At 38.1% G+C, this 18,874-nt stretch overlaps 1 protein-coding gene across 1 annotated transcript in view; it reads right to left on the bottom strand.

Moving 5' to 3' along the window:
- Window positions 1-18,874, bottom strand: part of CCDC141 (coiled-coil domain containing 141) — a 158,943-nt gene that overhangs the window by 39,747 nt on the left and 100,322 nt on the right. Inside the window, exons 9-11 of the mRNA XM_069470241.1 lie at window positions 5,677-5,818; window positions 3,853-3,972; window positions 1,963-2,154 (exon numbers count right to left, since the gene is read on the bottom strand). Coding sequence (XP_069326342.1) covers window positions 1,963-2,154; window positions 3,853-3,972; window positions 5,677-5,818 — 454 coding nt within the window. The remainder of the gene's footprint in view (window positions 1-1,962; window positions 2,155-3,852; window positions 3,973-5,676; window positions 5,819-18,874) is intronic.

The raw sequence follows: 18,874 nt of genomic DNA, 5'->3' as shown, positions 1-18,874 counted from the left end.
AGGAATTGTCCAGGGTGAGAGGGAGCAGAAGGGGATCCCAGATGGAAGGAATAACGTGTGTAAAAGCACAAGTGTGAAGACACTGGCTGATTCAGAGGACAATACATGATCTTAGTGTGAAAGAAGTTCAGGTTGCACAAGCTGAGTGGTAAGAAAGAGCCAGAGGGATAGTCGTGCTGGGATATAGCTGGCCAGCAGGTTTTAACTTGTTTTCCACTGTAACCAATAATACTGCAACAAATTCTCATTAGCTTGAAACAACTAATTGCAACTGCAATGACTCAGAATCAGCATGATGATCATCAGTGCTCCGCTAGACTCATGTGCTGCAGGCTGGGTGTCAACATCATGGCCCATCAGTTACACATGCAATTCTCAAAGCACCAACTATAATTCATCTTCCTTTTCCAGCTTCTCAAAACAGCCTCGTTGAATGCAAATGAGAATGATGTCATTACAGTAATTCCCTTGAATCTGTATTAGTTTATTTTTTAAGTAACTTAATGATAAAATTTAATATATTCTCAATTTTTGGTAAAAGTTATTTGCAACTTGCTTCACTAATTACACTTGTTTCAAATTACTTGAATTTTAGGAAGTAACACAATCAGATTTGCTTTAGGATGACTTTTTTTTTCCCCACAAAAAGGAGGAGAGAATGAAGGGGAGAATTATAGGAGGCAGATGGATCAAGCAGAAGACGACTTCTTCAAGTTAGGTAAGAGATGATGAGGTCCCCAACTGAGGAAGTGATGGCACAAATGGAGAGGAGGAGGAGTTCCGCAATCTTTTCGGTTAGCTCAACAGACAGACACACAATAGCATGGCCTTTGAAATAGAAAAAACAAAGCGGAGGGGTTAGGAATTAAACCTCAGCTTTGATGTTTACCAACTGCTTGATCTTGCACACCTCACTTCTCAGAGCCTCAGTTTCTCTCATTTGTAAAATGGGGATAATAGTAACTAAAACACACAGGTGGTGTAAGGATTACATGAAATCAGGAATGAGAATTACAGTGCTTGGTATAAAATAAGTGCTCATTGACAGAGTAATTGGAGAAGACATCGAAGCTTCTACATAGGATTTCTGAAAGGATGGTGGAGTCATTAACCTGGTGCCAAAATGCAGAAGGAAACATATTTGAGATGCTTTGTGGAGCTTGAGGGGCCTATAGAATATATAGGTAATTTGTTTTTTATTTTTAAATTTTTTTTCCTTTTTTAGAACAACTCAAAACATGTAAAATATATAGGTAATTTAACGCATTGATTTGGAGCTCAGGAGAGTTATGGCTGAGGAATCACTGTTGAGTTATTGGTGAATTGATACCAAAGGCAGGAATGTGATTTTTGTAGGGAAAGTGGGTGTATGGAGGAAAAGAATTCTTTTGCAAGAACTCTGTGACCCACCATACTTCAAGAACAAAGAAGAGAAATGAGTTAGGAATCAGGAGAAGGAACCGATAAAGAAGTACACAAGGTGATTCCCCTTACGTGAAATATCCAAAAAAGGCAAATCTATAGAGACAGAAAGCAGATCAGTGCTTGCCTGAAGCTGGGGGTGGGAGCCAGGATTCACTAAAAGTGTGTCCCAAGGCTATTTTTGGAGTGATAGACACATACTAAAACTGGAGTGCTGAGATGGTTGCACAACTCTATAAATATACTAAAAATCATTGTGCTATAAAATAGGTGAATTTTAAAAAATGCTCTAGTACAACCACTTTGTTTATTTTTGCATACACCTATCTACACATACACGTGTATGTTTTTTTTTTTAGTAAAACGACTTACTCTTTGAGCCTTTGTATGGTGCCTTGAAAAATAAAAAGCCTACAAAGTGAGTCCATGCACTGGGGTAGAGGATCTAGAATTACCCACCAGGGCAGAGATCAGATCCCCATGGAAAGCAGGAACATGGGCAGGGTCCCTGCGGAAGAGGGTTAGCACATAGTACTGTACCTCCTCTGATGACTTTAGAAATGCCACACAAATGTGCAGGACCCGTGACCTGGAGCTGATGCTTTGGCCAAATATGTTTAATTCTTCCTCTAGCCATTTAATTTTAGAAGAAAGTGATGCCACTTCATCAGGTTCAAATTCATTTTTCTCCGTCATGATTTTTGCAGCTGCTTCTAATTCATGTGATGTCTCCTATAAAAGCAAAGCACAAGAGGTCATAAGCTGACAAGGGAATCATGAACATTCACATTTCATTACACTCTATGCATCCATCTATTATGATTATTAATTGAACTTGGACCAAGAATCTCCTCAATAAAAGAAAGGTACAACTTCGAAATTTCTAAAAATAAAAAAAGGCATTTTAAAACAAAAACCACCTCAAATTATTCTTTAGCTCAATCAGCTACACTTCTAATTTAGAGCATTCTATTTTCTGTATCACAAATAGGAAAAAGGTTGTTTGGTATGAGAGACTGTAAGACAAAATGGCAGAAATGTTTTAAATAATTTAAATAAATCAATTATTCATAAGAATTGCTTTATGAAATTCAACAAGAGCTCTAGCAAATTCTTAAAGTTTGTTATATAAGAGATGGCAAATTTGCAAAACTTGTTCGTTGGTTTTTAATTTACAAAAAGATAACATATCAGTTATTTAATCTTTACCTAGAAAGGTTTTTAAACAGGTGTGGGGGAAATGTCACATATCAGGCCTAAACAACCTCTAAAGTCAGCGAATTTGACTTTTGCTTAGGGCTGCTCACCTATGATTTCTTCTGAGTGCAATTTCTGGCATGTGAACTCTAACCACTGATTAAATGGATGAGTAGGTAATGTAGGCATGACATATATAATTGTCATAGAAAGAGCCATGTAAAATTTCATGTGAGACCAAGGTAGAAATCAAGCAAAATGAAAGAAAAACGCTTCACTCTCATTTGCAGCAAGGAGGGATTGTTTCCCTAGGAGTGTTTAATATGCTTCCCAAGTACTGTGTTGAATGACGGCAATTTTAATTTACAAGCTCTGCTTCCTGATAGCACTCTGGGAAGGAGAGAAGCGGGGAATTTCTTCTTACGCAATCTCCTCGCCATTTCTAAAATTTTTAAAATAAAAAAATAAAATTGAGTGTAAGTTTCAAGCATTTGAAATAATGAATAAAAAGCACCCCATTAAAAAAACTGGTGCTTCTGTGAGTTTCCGGTGGGGGCGCAGTCTGGGAAGGAGGCTCTTCTGCTGAGAACTGAAGTAACGGGGCTTTTCTTGCCTACCTGGGAGAGCCAGGGGAGGGCAATTGACTCACCTTCCTAAACCCTGTCAGGGCAGGCAGGGACTTCCGTGCAGGTTTGGAGCTGCCAGCAGTACTCTTCGAACCTAACTCCCAAGTGAAAGGGGTAGGAGGAAGCTAGAGAAGGTGCTGGAGGGTGGGGGTGGGACACTTTCTGGCTCTGAATTTGAGTATGCAAACAAGGTTGTGTTTTTATTTGCCTTCCTGGAATCTTGCAATAATATATGTTGCTTCTAATAATTGGTTTTTTTTTAAATAACTTGCTCTAGGAGAAAATCACAAATAGTCTTGGAGAAACATAGTCCTTTCCTCTGGCACCCCAAAAAGGAGTTGCTAACACTGCTCAGGCAAGAAAAAGGAGCCGAATGAGTGTTTAATACCAGGCTGTAATGCTGAGTTTGAGTGAGGTCAAACACACTAATAAATGTACACATAAATATAAATAATTTAGACATACATAATGGTATGAATTCTTAAGTCATTATTTGCTACATACTAATTTAAAATTGCAACCTTTAAGGGAGCTAGGATTACATTTTATAACTATTGAATATAAAAATCATATTTACAAAATTATAGCCATAATAATAATTATTTACCTTAACTTGGATATCTAGGTCCAGATATTCATTTAAAATCTTCTCTGAATCAGAAAGGCTGGAACCAACATCCATTGCATTAGAAAGTATTGGACTGATTTTCTGAATTGACATTTCTACCTTTAGGAATAAAGAATATATTGCAGTCTTAGTAATATATTTTTACATATATGCATTCATATGTATAAGACAGATAAATATTGCTCTATATATTTTCAATGTACTTTAAATATATAATGTCAATTTTAATCTAAAATAGTTTTAAATATTTAAGAATTTCATATTTTAATAATGTTGCTCTTCATATGAGGCAATACTAGAGACCTATTGACAGAGGGGATATGTTTAAAGATATTTCTTTTACTAACAGCAATGAGATATAAGCAGTTATTTACATCCTTTAAAAACTTATTATCTATATTACCTACAAAGGATAGTGAACTTACTAACACATCAGCAGAGATGAATTGATCTGTACGTTGAATGGGACCCAATTTACAGGCACATTTTGAAGCCAGAAGTCCAGAGCATGGTTATTAGACCACCCTACTGGTTGCTATATTTAGGGCTGAAGGACTCTAGGGAAGCAGCTTACCCTGTATATGTAATAGTAAAACACAGGGACATACTCAGGTCATTTCATTGATGAAGTTGGGGGACTATAATTTGATCTTCAGTACATTTGAATCAATGAATGACAGTACCCTTGAAGGATTCTGTTCCATTCAAGTTATTAATACATCCTCGTCCCCTTGCTCTACCTAGAGTCCATACTCCCCAGAGTCAAATTGGCTCTAAATTGGCACTAAGACAAGTAGCAACAGCTGTTTGAGTTGCTGTTGTGTTTTCCACCACCACTAAATTAGCTTGACTCTCCAGCTCTGGGGAATGCAGCACCACAGCTGCCCGCCATGTTTGGAAGCTCCCTGGACCCAGGCATCAGAACAAGGCTCAAATTCCCAAGTTTCTGGATCAATAACAGCTGGGGAAGCCATTTAAATAGACATTGATATTTAATGTCCTCTCCAGTGTAGTCTACTAATTCTATTCCTGTAAGTTCAGGCACGTAAGTCCATTGTATCAAATGAAAACATAATTGAAAAATCGAGACCCAGCTTCTGCAGCAAGGCTCATTAGCATTAATGTCACTGAGGTATTACTAATTTTTATTATATATCCCATTTATAGATAAGTAATTTTTTATTTAGTTGAATTATGTGGCTCCCTGGTTTTATTCACTTTGAAAATAAGAAATAAAATTCTCTGATACCAGGCTGTTGTATTCACTCTGCACAGAGGATCTGCACAAGTATGCTTTTATGCAGAGTGACTGTGTCCTCTTGCACTGGTCTAGTTCAACAAAGTATCATAATGGCCATTTATTACTAGGAAAACCCAAAACTCATACATTTTGGTATCTATCTATCTAACTACAGTCTTTCTGTTGAATGGTACCATGTCAACCGAAAAATGTGCATATCAGAATCATGCCCAGAATATGTAAATCAAGTACTTTATTCCAATATGTACATGATTCAGTTGACACAGTATTGCACAAAGCGAGAACTGCCTTTGTGTATATATATGTTCAGGCCTGAAGTGGCAGATAGGATCTGATATCTAGTTTTGGCAAACTGGGGCAGGGATGGTTGATGAGCAACAGTGAAGTACAGCTCTGACTTGCTCAATGGTAGGACCTGATGTGGAACATAAGAGAAGCCTCAGGAGACACACCCCCATCCTCCCACCATGCCCACACACTGCAGATGCCATACCATCTATTATCACCAAATTAGAAGTTTAGGTTTTATTTTGGGAAACTACCTTTCTTAGGTAACCCTCCACTGAGGCTGTTAATTGTTGTTTCTTAAGAGCAAACTCCTTGTGCGCTGAACACTGTTGGGTCAGGTCATCCACTCGTCTCTTAATGCATCCCATCATCTCGTGGACGCCGGTCACCCAAGAGCTGAATGGAACAAGTCACCTGTTAGTTCCAATGTAGAAGCCCCAGGAACAGGGAACATTTGAAAACAGATTCGCTTTCATGTTGGATAGGAGTTGGTAAAAGTTATCAGCTGCAGGATAATAGAAGTTAAGTAGCTATCATCCTGGTAAAGCAAAGAGCAAAACCAAATCATGTTTCTTTGTTTTGTCAGTCCGTCCTGAGGGAGAAGATGAGTTATGGGCTTTTGCAACAAGGTCTAATCTTCTTTTCTAAAGGTTTGCTTTTTAATATTTCTCTAAGATATCTTGAGAACCTTATAGCAAAAGGCACAGCACGTTTGCCAAATGTTTTCCTGAGGGTGTTATTTAAAAGCTTCATTTATCTAAAGATGCTCTTTGAATAGAAATGTGGATCAGCCAATTAACAAAGCATTTACTAATCCAATAGGGTAAAATATTTATGTAACACTAAGGTCCTTGTTCTCCGTGATTATGAATGCTCAAGGCTGGATTCATTAGTTGAAAACCAAGTTATCACCAACAGTTAGGAATTAAATATGCTTGTTCATAAAAAGGAAATCAAGTCTCACATTATCATTTTTTACCTGTGCTGGCCTCATGAGAAAAAAAAGGTGATACGAGAGGTCATAAAATGAAAATGCCTTTAAAGCAATGAATGGACTTTGAGTCGGATCTCTGTTGCTCCAGTCTGAAGATATCTTAAATTTCCTAACCAGTCCAAGTTAGCATGCTAGAATTATAGAACATCGAGAGAATGAGAGAACATCGTTGATGGAATGAGCACATTTTAATTTTTCAACCTATCCCTGAGACAGAGACTATCCTGCTATTTAAGACATGGACGCTTTTCATTTCCCCTCAGTCATTTCCTTCACATACTGTGCTAATAAAGATTAACATGATAACTCTTAAATTTAATTACCCAAAGTTAAGAAAGATCTTGGAACGAAGTACAGATTTTAGTAATTTTACCTCAAATAATTAATTTATGACTCTGTAAAAATGAATTTAATTAGTAATGAAATGAGGGCAAAATCCCAAGTGGCTCAGAGGTAATGTCACCTCCCTGGAATGACAATGAGGCTGCTAAAGAGGGGAGAAACACTCAGCTGTGTCCTTTGGGCACCACAGGAGTCCCAGATAAATCTAATTGGGGGAAAATATGAAACCACTATGAGAAATCTTATTCCTGGCACGTAATGTTCCACTGATGTTACATTAAAAACAATTTATTTTGCGTTTTAATACTCAGAGATAGTAAAGAATATAATTAAGACATCAGATTTTTCTCATGTATTATTGAGAAATAATTCTCATTAATACTTAAATCCACAAACTCTATAAAAGCAGTGTATTGGTAGTACTAATCATATTATATTTTGACTAGGTTTTGGACTTTGAGATATAATATGCTAAAAAGGCACTTAAAAGCCCAGTTGTTCTGTATACTATAGGTTCCAAGTTTTTGGCAGAATATGGAAATCTGGAATGAGAAAGATACATCGAGTATGTGGCCCTAGGAAAGAAGGTACAGAGAACACAGCTTGTGACAGGAAATGGGCAAACATGTGGAAAAGAAATACAGCTGAAAATGGCATTGATAAAATAAGAGGAATTTGGAAACGATTGATAAAATTCAGAAAGTAGAATCTGGCAAAGAACGGTAGAGACCGAGATGGAAGATGCTTACGCCCACCTGAGTTGCCGTGTGTTGTGCCACGCCTTCTGCATCCATTGCAGTCAGAGTCTGTTTTACTAACCGGACTTGGACTGGGGGCCTCCCTGATCCCAAGGAGGAGTAGCTGGGAGGGGAGTACAAATTTTGAGTAAGCTGCTCCCTGGGGGAAACCAGTCCTCAGTAACCAGGTCCAGCCAAACCTCTTGATTCCTATTCTCTCTCTCTCTCTCTCTGTCTATATATATATATATATATATCTTATAATATATATTATTTCTTGATCCTTTCCCAAAAATACGGCTGTCAGCCAGATTCTTGGGCTTATCCATAGGTCCCAGCCATGATGTCTTAGGTACCAGAACTCAGAACTACTGACTCTGACCTGAACTTGCTCTAGCATCCCCACCCCTCTCAAATTTCCCACTTGAATCCCTATTTTGTTTTAATTATGATGCTCTAATTCAACACTCACACTGAATCTAGCCTCCTCTTTGGCCATTCAAATCTGAAATTTAACTCCCTCTAAAATGACATTACTCAATTGTATAGTGCTGTGGAAAATATAGATTATGGATTCACACATCTTATAGCTTTGCCTACAACCTTAATAATAGCTGTTATTTAATAAATTCTTGCAACAAACATGTCACTTTGTTCAGTGCATTGCATGCAATAATTTATAAAATCCTTGAAATAACTTTGTCAGGAATCAAAATGTTATCAATAACTCCAATTTTTAGCCAATGAAACTGAGGCTCCAGTGGTGAAATAACTTGCCCTACTGACACGCAACTAGTGAACAGCAAAGACCTGATATAAAGTCATGTCTCTTTGATACCCAAATATATATGCTTACCATATTTAATAATTTTTATTGAATTAACGATTAGTTTTAAATCTTACTTTCAGGAAATTTAAGGAAATACAGACAACACCAGTTTAGTTTTTACCACAAAATACTGTAACAACAACTAATAAAAACAATTATTGCGCTCTTACTGTGATGAGGCACCACTCTTAATGTTTTAAGTAGTCACTCTTCTAATTCTCATAACAACCGTATGAGCTAGGTACCACTGTTATTCTCAGTCTGCTCATCTGCAAAATGGCAGAGCCAGGATTTGAACCTGTTCATCTGGTCTCGGCGTCTACATTCTTTACCACCTCATAGTACCTTTTCTGGGTCTGTGACAGATGACATGGGTGGGGGGTATTTTTTTCCTCTAAAATTTCACGTTCCCTTGAGTTGAATGTTGTTGGCTTTCACTGAAGCAGGGTTGGCCTGGCTGACATGCCTTTTTTGAAATTGGCAGGCTTCTCTAGGTAATGCAATGTCTGCTGCAGTTTACAAAGTGGCCACTAGAGGGGCACAGCATAATAACCTGTTCAAATTACTATGAATACATGTTTTGAGGGGGCCTCCAGCACAGAACATGGAAAATGGGGAAACAGAACCAAATCAAGCATTCTTTCCATAAACGTATTACTTTTTAGCAACCTACAATTTTAATTTAGATGAATTGCAGCGAACCAAATAGGATCTGTTTTTGTTTTTCAATGACCTAGGAGATTTTATCTCATTTTGTGGTGATTTGTGCCTTGTCAAGTGTATCTATTGCATTGTAAGTTCTTTAAGGGAAATGGCTCGTGTCCTATTCATTCTCATCTCTTGCAGCCCTGAACGCATAGCCTCATAAGTAGGAGGAGATCAATGCACATTTTCAAATTAGGTAAAGTACTTTCTAATCAATATTGAAGGGAAGAGAACACACAGATTTAAAGATTAAGAACATATACACAGTCACCATATTTAAAATGTCATAGTGATAGTGTCCGGTAGTTTTTAAACAATGATGACTTTTTACTTTTGGCCACTTATAGAAGTTTTAGGCTATCCAAAGACTGCCCACTTTCCTCTTTGCATTTATATATGCTATATATAACTTTATATATATATATAACTATAAATGCTTTAGCATTTATAGTTAGGTTAAACCAAGTTTATCCTGGATAGCTTGGTTCAGCTGATACTTCCCTCCTCTGCTTACAGCCTTGCAGGGATGGGCTGACTTGCTTTGCTGCGCCATGCATCATTGCCTGTCCAGTGTGTGCCCACTCCCACTTGTGGCTTAGACCCCTTCTGGGTAAGAGAAGTTCCCAATCATCTCGGTTATCCTAGCTAGTTCCTATTTCCCTCTCTCTATGTCCTGGGCTAGGTCATCTCTGTCTGACTGGGCAGTAAGCGCATCCCTTTCCCTGACTCCCAGCAGGACTGTATCTGCCACACTCCTGGTCCCAGGGCTGCTCCTGTCCTTTACTATTCCTTCTTAGTGAAACTCTAATCTGCAGGCTACAACTAGCCCTGATTCCACATTTCTAGTGAGAAACTTTATACAATGATTCAAGACTTTTCTTTTGAACATTCTAAAACATTTAAAAACACGTATGGCATGCATATTGACAATTTCCTCGGTGCCCGAACAGCAGGTGGCATGACCAAAGGAAAGTTCTGACCCCACTCTTTGCAAGCAATTCTTACATGGACTGAAAATAAATTAATAGCATTTTATCCGTCACCAAGGAATGAGTTCTGTTACTTCAGGCATATGAAATTAACGATGGGACAAGAACTGCCAATGGGTTAACAGAAATTTGCTTGAACCAAAAGTTAGTGTCCTGCTAGTTTGTTCTGATTCTGAAGCAACACCGCTCATGCACATCCTGACTGGCTGGGAGAGGGCTACGATGGGGTAGACTTCCAGCTCTAACAATCTGTGGCTCTGCTCTGCATGGGAAATACTGACTGACCTTTGGGCTTTCTTGGTGAGAATGGATTAGACTGTGCCTGTCTGTGGTGTGAGCATGTGGCACATCAGATTAGTCCTGATGTTGACTTGACTTTTCCAAGCATCACAGATATTCAGAGAACGACAGACTCCGAAGGCTTCTTCAGGCATTTGTTAGAAACTCCATAATGGGAACATTTTCTCCCTTATTCACTGAGCCAATAGAGGGGAGGGAAGGGGGAAAGAAAAATGATTGTTTTTTTTTTCTCCCTCAAGGAACAGAGACAGATTGACTTCTGGTTCAATAATAGAATGTGCCATCTACTGTATGGAAGCAGTTGCTCTGTCTTTGCATTTGCTGCAAATCAGGCTGCGGGAGGGGAGCAAATCCCAATGTCAGTGTGTTCTAATGATTCTTTTCCGAGAATGGCAAGTTGCTTTCAAACCTTTCATAAATTACTATTGGCAGCCCATCTGGATTAGCAGCAGAACCAGATGGTAAGTACTTGACAGCTTACTCTATCTCATCAGAAGGGATCAGCTGACCGTATTTTTCTTTTTGTCTATGGAAAAATAAATCTTCCTTATCTTTAGCTCACTGCTTCTTTTAACAGGAACCCCACCAACAGTGTCTTTCCATGTTTATGATTGTCTTTATTTTGGAGGAAACAACTGCTGCTCTCTAGTTCTCATCCCTACTTTGAAAAAGTGCCATTTGCACTGCAGAACTGAAATGCATATTTTTTTACAATAAATTTTTTCTGATTTAAGTTATATACTTTGAGAAGCTCTCCCCACCAAATCAGTATCACACACACACACACACACACACACACACACACATTTTGTTATTTATACATAACAATGGGGAAACAGAAAGCAGTAAGTGGTGCTGAAGCTACAGGGCTCCTGGGCTCTGGTCCAGATGCATGTAGAGATGGCCAGAAGTTCAGTTCCTCTGAGGCCTTAGAGACCAACATCCGTATCCTATGTGAATGGTACCAGAGCTAGGATTCTACCTGAAATCAGTACCAGGGATGGGATTCTCCCTGCTGTAAAAGGAGGTTGGAAAATACTGCAGCCAACTGATCCTGCGGGTCATAGAATCAGATATAGCAGGGCAGTCAGGAACCACACCAAGCCCTCTCCTGGTTTCCCGACTGCATCTCTGAGAGCCACAATATCTCCATGGGAGCTGTGTGACCCTGATCAAACAACAGAAGACCGATTCTGGACTGGAAGCCTTATGAGTCTAGGTGGAAGTCACAGCAAAGCTGTTAAGGAGGAAAGAACAAAGAAAGAGAAGAAAGCAACCAAAACAAAGCCAAAGAACACCCCCCCTCCAACTCCAAGTGAGAGTGCCATCCAAAATTGCAAAACATGCCAGGAAAAGCAAACTTACGACACTCAACAATCAGGAGATCACCATACTCTAGTTGAAATGAAGATAAGTAGAGCCATCTGAAAATGACTTTAAAATAAATATGTCTGAGATCAGAGAAATAAAGGAACATTCAACACCAATAATGAAAGAACAAGAAATTTTGAAACAAAAAGTCAGAAATAAAACAAAATTGGATATGAAAAAATTAATTAGAAATCCTAGAAACAAAAACAATATATTCACTAAAACTAAAAAAAAAAAAAAAGAATCAATGAATGAAAACAAGGGGAAAATTAACAAAAGAGAAAATAGTCTAAGGGCTAACTGTGAATGCAACACAAAGAGTTAAAGGAATAAAAATATGAAAGACAGTTCAGAGAACTGAAAGACAGACTGAGACTTCTAATAGAAGGTATAAGAGAAGAGGAGAAAGGGAATACGAGGAAAGCATTATTTAAAAAGATAATTGCTGAAATTTTTCATGATTTATGACATTAAGTACTCAGATAAAAAGAGCACAGCAAGACCAAAATAGATGAATATACTCATTCGAGATTATTTGGAAAATATAAAAATACATTTTAATGTATTTCCTTCCAAAAAGGTTTTCTTTTTTTCAGTCCTCCCCTCGCCCCCAACACACACACACACACACACACACACACACACAAAGTTAGCATTCTGCCATATTTATAATTTGGGTCCCATTTGTACCCACCTGATGTTATATTGAGAGGATATTCTCTGTCTTTAAATATCCTTTAGAAAAACATTTTCATATGTGCTTAGGATATTCCATGATGTGCTTGCCCTTAAACTATTAAAACATTTCCCTATTTTCTGGGAATATTTAGGCGGTTTTCGGGTTTGAACCATTATAAATAGCACTGTGATGACAGTCTTGTTCATAAATGTGCCCACTCATATCTCTCCCTTTCTCTTTTCCATGCTCTCTTCTCCTTAAACCCTCTAATCTCAGAAAACTCCTCCTCAGTCGTCCAGGGCAGAGATTTCTGCCTCTCTAGCTGGCCTTCCTCTGTAGGCTCTGTGTGTCTAGGTCTTTTTACTCGGGGATCCTTGCTACTTCACGTCACAGTGTCAGCATCACAAATGAATACATTCATATTGTAGTTACACAGATATTCTACAAGAACCTAATGTAGTGACTCCTAGATTTCATGGGAAGTGTGGACTTTTGGCACCTTCCATACTAAGAGTTTCAGAGTGATAAAAATCTAAACAGTGTTAACAGGCCCAGATTGCAGTTATGACATTTACTCAACCTCTAAAAAGAACAGCTTAATATAGACATGAAAATATTTGCAAAGTGGCTGAGTTAAGACTGTCATAAGAACTCAACTTTGTAATTTCCTAAATTTCAGTATCTGACATTTACCATCTAAGTGCATCATCAAACCCTTTTAAAGCCAGTTATTTTTAAGTTGTTAAATGCTTGGTACAGTTCTTATAAAATGCAATCATAGATGAACCTATTAGGCAAGTGAAATTTGTTTGTTTTGTTGGAGAATAGACATAGTTTTTTGTTTGTTTTCCATTTGAGACCTTTTAAAATATTTTCACTATGATAAGGGCTTTCCTTTAATGTCATGCCAGCCCCTTAACATTTCAAATCAAGTCGACTAGTATGGAATACTAATGTAATAGAAGTACCTAAGAAAAGTAAAACAAGTTCCCTGAGTAGTTTCAGCCCTCAAGGTGATAACATGGTCTGGATGAGGAGATGATACTGTCACAAGTGAAACAACTGAGAAATGATTCAGCCCAGCACAGGATGAAAAGTGAAGCCCCGAGATAGATGTGACAAATACAAAGGAATTTAAAGAAAGTGTTATGCGGTGAATATTGATTCTGTTCACCTTGGCTTGAAGATGTAGACCCTTCACCCATCTCAGCCCACCAAACTCAACAACCATTCGTGGACCTCTCCCATCTCACTCCTTCACTTGGCCTGTCCTGATCACAAAATTTAGGACTGTTTCCCTTCCCTGAATAAGTGACCCCAACATCCACTGTGCCCACAGCCCCCTCATTCCTGGAGCACACTCCCTACACGTGCAGCTCCTTGACCAGACACTGGAAAGGTTCAGGAGATTCAGGGTCATTTTTATATGTCTTTGACTGTCCTTGAGGCCTGGTGCTGGTAAGTCACAGAAGATGCTCATAAGTACACTCAACAATTTTTGAAATGAACTGAAAGAAAGAAAAAACTTTACAGAGCAGGTGGGACTTGATCTGAAACTAGAAGATAGATTGAGTATATTTTAAGTGCACTAGAATAAAAAAAGAATCCATGTTCACTAAGTGACCAGGCTCCTTGTTATTGATTAAAGTTCAATGAAAAGAGTAGAAAGACAGAAAGCTAGCAACTGAACAAAGGGATTCAGACTGGCATGCAAGTACACACTCCACCTTTTACTGCTGTGTGACAGGCCATAGGGCAAGTTATTGAACTTCTCTGTGCCCCAGGTTTTTCATCTGCAGGACAGGGACAAGGATAACAGTAGTTCCAATATTGCAGCATAGTTTTAAGGATTAAAATCTTTAATGTCTCTAAAGCACACAAGTGTTTGCCATTATTGCTAATGAGCCTTTGTACGTAGTCTGACTCCTAGCTAGCTCTTTGGCCTTGTCCTATGCCCTTTTCCCCTTGCCACCTGCTCCTCCAGCCACACTGTCCTTGCTATTGCTCTGCCTGGTCCACCCATCTCCCAGCTATGTGCATGGCGGCATCTTCTCCTTAGAGCATTCTTCTCTGACAACAATGTCTGAAACAGTACCCTCCTCAAAGTCATTCTATCCCATTTCACTTTTAATTTTTTTTTCATAGCATTCATTGCTGTGTAAGAGCATCTTATTTATTTGTTGATTGACTGTTTATTATTACCAGAATATTGTAATCAGCATGAGGACAGACACTTCACCCATCACATTAGAAAGCCTGGGAACATCTGATTTACAAAAGACACTCAATAAATATTTTTGGAATGAACAAACAAATGAATGAATGGACCATGCTCTGTCTAAAGTTTATTACCATCCACTAAATCAACCAAAGGAAGTAACGGTAGCCAACATAAATGAGAATTGTGGGAAAAGAAAGCAAAATCCAATTAACTCCTACATTATTTCTCTATAAAATATAAAAATATGAAGAATCTACATTAGGAAGGTACTGAGTATTAGATCAAAACAGATAATACTTAAAGTTATATCAAAGCAAACTATTCAGTAAGGATGAAACTTAAAGCTTAAATCCATCATGACAGTGGAATGGAAATGGGTACAGTCTTTTGTGCAGGGATAGAGATTAAGTTAACTCTGAAGCAAGTTTACTTGTAAATTCTAAGTTAATTTTAGCAAACCGGAAAGGCAAATGAACACTTAAAGGTATCCTGGTATTGCTGGGGTTTTGTATGTTTTTGAGCTTTGGACTGGAACACCAGGTCCGGTACCGAGCATTTCCAATCACCACAGCTTCCTACAGCTTAATAAATGCAGAATTCTCTTTGTAGCAGGCCATCTTTGGTCTTTCTTTAGACTTGGCGCTCAAGGATGATGCCTAGGAAGAGATGAGGAGGGATGGAAGCCCTGGGCTTTCGGCTTCACTGTGAGTCTAACTTTGACCATTTCCATGATTTGAATACAGTTCGTTTCCACCATGGCTCATGTTGAGGTTTGGCTCCCCATGGGGTGGTGTTGGACAGTGGTGCTTTGAGGGATGATCAGGTCATTAAGATGGAGTAAGGTCTTTCTCGGAAGACTGAGTTAGTTATCTTGGGACTGGATCAGTTCCCACAAGAGCAGGGTGTTATAAAGCGAGGTTGCCTCTCATATTTTGCCCTTTTTACACACATATCCCATTGTCCTTCTGTCTTAGCATTATCATCAGATTATAAGCAGGAAATAGAAAAGGCAAGGAAACAAATAACCACAAAAATTTGTTTTGTGAAGCTGCTCACACTTCAAATATATTTAGTTCCAGGGTAAGAAAACACTGTGGGTCTAATAAGGTAGTAATTGCAGAACAACAATGAAAAGGTCTCAGATTTACTGAGGACGCTTCATCTCAGATAAAAGTGAACTTCTAAGTTCCTATTTATTTTTTACTAACAGAAAAAAAAAAATCAGATCAAAGGGCCTCTGAAATTCCTACCTGCCCCAATACTAAATTAAGCCTTTTATTATCTTAATATAAATGTTTATTAAGATAATAATAAATTATTATTATCATCAAATATAATATTTATTTCAAATACAATCTTCCCAGTTAGTGAAAATGAATACAACAATTTGGTGCAGGTGACTCTGTTGTAATCCTTTGAAACAATCATGTAACTCTTAGTATTTTGTTTTTAAAGCTCTTTATATAAAAGCAAAAAAGAAGTATAGTCATGCAACATATAACAATGTTTCAGTCAATGACTGTAGTCCTATAAAATTATTATACCATATTTTACTGTACCTTTTCTATGTTTAGATACGTTTTGATACACAAATACTAACTACCACTGTGTCACAACTGCCTACAGTATTTAGTACCACAACATGCTGTACAGGTTTGTAGCCTAGGAGCCACAGGCTGTGTACCACATAGCCTAGGTGTGTCATAGGCTGTACCGTCTAGGTTCGTGTAAGTACACTCTGTGATGTTTGTGCAATAACCAAATCACCTAATGGCGCGTTTCCCGAAACATATCCCTGCCATTAAACGATGCATGACTGTAACTGTTTATTGGGCACTCTATGTGCCAAGAGTGGTGCTATCTCATTCAATTAAAAGAAAACTCTATGAAATGTATGTATACATTTTACAGAGAGGAAACTGAGGTTCACAGAAATTAAGCTTAAAAGCCATGACACTGTTTTGGCTCTCAGAATGCATGAAATAAAACTCCTTTGGCACTAAATCTTAAGTTTCTTATCCATGCCAATTTTTCAGTGTCTAGTAATAGGAGCCTTAGTATCTTATGTCCTAGTAATGTGACTGGCATTCAGTAGCCACTGTGATGTCCAACAATATGTACTTTTCCCTGTTGAAATTTACATTTATCTCCATTGCCACCATTCTAAACTCCAGCAGTGGCTGCAACTAGAAATCTTATTCTTAGGTTCTGTTTCTTTCCTATAAGGTGACTCAGGTCATTGAGCAGATGAATCATTAGATGAGGAAGGAAAGCAAATCCCAAACAGAATGCACGGAATTGAGGTCAGTAGCCATGCATGGCTCTAGTTTGCAACGGAGATTCTAATGCAATTCAATTTTTAATGGATTTTTATTCTACATCTACCTTCTGAATCAAAAATGTCCTTTGCCAAGAAACAATTTTACCTTCAGTTTCTCCTGCAAAATGGAAATAGTATTGATTTATAAAATACTATGAAATCTCAGGGAAACCAAGTACTTTAGAAAGTGCTGTGAAAGTTTATATCTCTAAGATGTTGATGGAAACCATACTGCTAATTATTTTTTAAAATCCATTTACCTAACCATTATTTCAGGTTTTCTGAAATGGTCTCTAATTATCTTTTCTTCTATTGAAATCCAGTCTGCCTCCTGAAGAACAGGATTATGGATGTTCCTTTTAAAAATAATATATATGTAGAGATTAAGACATGAAAGAACAAAAGAGGCAAAAAGAATGAAACCAGCTAAATAAATAAGCATGTCAACTATTACAAAATGAATGGCTAAAAATAGTCAATAAAATCTCAAGGATAGAATGTATATTAAATGAAAACAGTTTACTTCTTATATTTAAGTATTGAAAATAAAGCATTACTGATTAGAGCAAACAGGATAAAGTTTAGCAATAAAACATTGTGACCACCTTTCTAACTCCAGGAGTTAAACATCAACGTTGAAAAGGGAGCTTCAGTTTCTGCCCAAGAAGCAGAGACTGGATTTACCCTCATGCCTTAAACAACTAGAAACACAGACAGATAAATGAAACAATGGTTTTCAGACATTGAACAACAGGTAGCACAGGACAGTGATCCCTTAGAGAAGGAAAACAAATGAGATGAGCTTTATGATTGCACCAACTTTCTGCCTGGGAGGGAATTTCCAGACCAAAACTCAAAGAGATGGAACCCAAAGGAAGTTCTTGCTGAGTTGGGAAGACAGTGATCAGACTTAGGGGAAGTCAAGGCACCTAGAACATGTGGGGCAGGGAACCAGATAGAAAGGGTTAACACACAAACAGAACCCCAGAGATCTGGGGAGGTGTCATTGGCTGCATTCTCATCTCCCCACTTGTGAAAGGAGCCTTCCCAATGCCAGAAGACACACTGCAAGCAAAGAGTAGCCTGATCAGAGAAATAACATCTGTCTGCGCTTTGAGACCTGTTTGCTAAACTGAGATCAAATCATTTCCCAAATATACCTGGAGCCCTCATCACTTATTACAGTCACCATATGACTCAGATCAACGTCCAACATGTACCCTCAGTCCAGGCACAATAAGTGCCTATTCCACACCTTAGGATATATTTTGCATGGCTCAAGACATTTACACATTTCTGGAAAAGCCAACCTGTAGCAGGGGAGGGGAAGGAGGAGCTCCTGTACCCATACTTTGAGCCCATATGGGGACACATTGAAACTCCTGAAGCCTACTGAACACCATTATTACCTGATGCATGGCTCGGAGTTAAGCAAAGAAACTTAGCAGCTACAGTTGTTATTGTTAGTTTTTCAAAGGGGAAAATTATTTGTCTTCATACCCTCAACTTTTTGGTCCTTGCTAGAAGACCTTGGATTACTTCTAATCTCTGTTGTGCCTGGTCCCCTAGCAACCATCATAAGCCCTGCATCTCTTTCCAAATTCAGGTTGTCTTCTAGAAAGAACATTCCCCAAACCCAAACTTACCAAAGCAACACTTTTAAACATACCTAACATAGAACAGAACAGGCTTTAAAAAGAAATAAAATGATTTTGCCACATTCCACCTATTTTATTGTTCTTTAAATTGAATGTCTTGAAGTTTCAAGGAGATTGTACATATGGAAGATGAAAAACTGGTTTAACCCATTTGGAAAATCTTTTTTGTCTCTCTGTCAAAATGTAAGCCCTGATTTCATTTCTTTCTAGTCAATATCTGTTTCATGATCTGCTCTGTCATCTCCCCTTTGTCTTCCAACCCTGTCCTCTCCCACACTTTCTCACTGCACTCTCTCTCTGTTTCTTG

Source organism: Eulemur rufifrons, chromosome 1 (assembly GCF_041146395.1).
Source record: "Eulemur rufifrons isolate Redbay chromosome 1, OSU_ERuf_1, whole genome shotgun sequence".
In the NCBI taxonomy this organism is placed as follows: Eukaryota; Metazoa; Chordata; class Mammalia; order Primates; family Lemuridae; genus Eulemur; species Eulemur rufifrons.
Note: the sequence above shows the minus strand (reverse complement) of the source record. Positions and strands in the feature narration are given on the sequence as shown.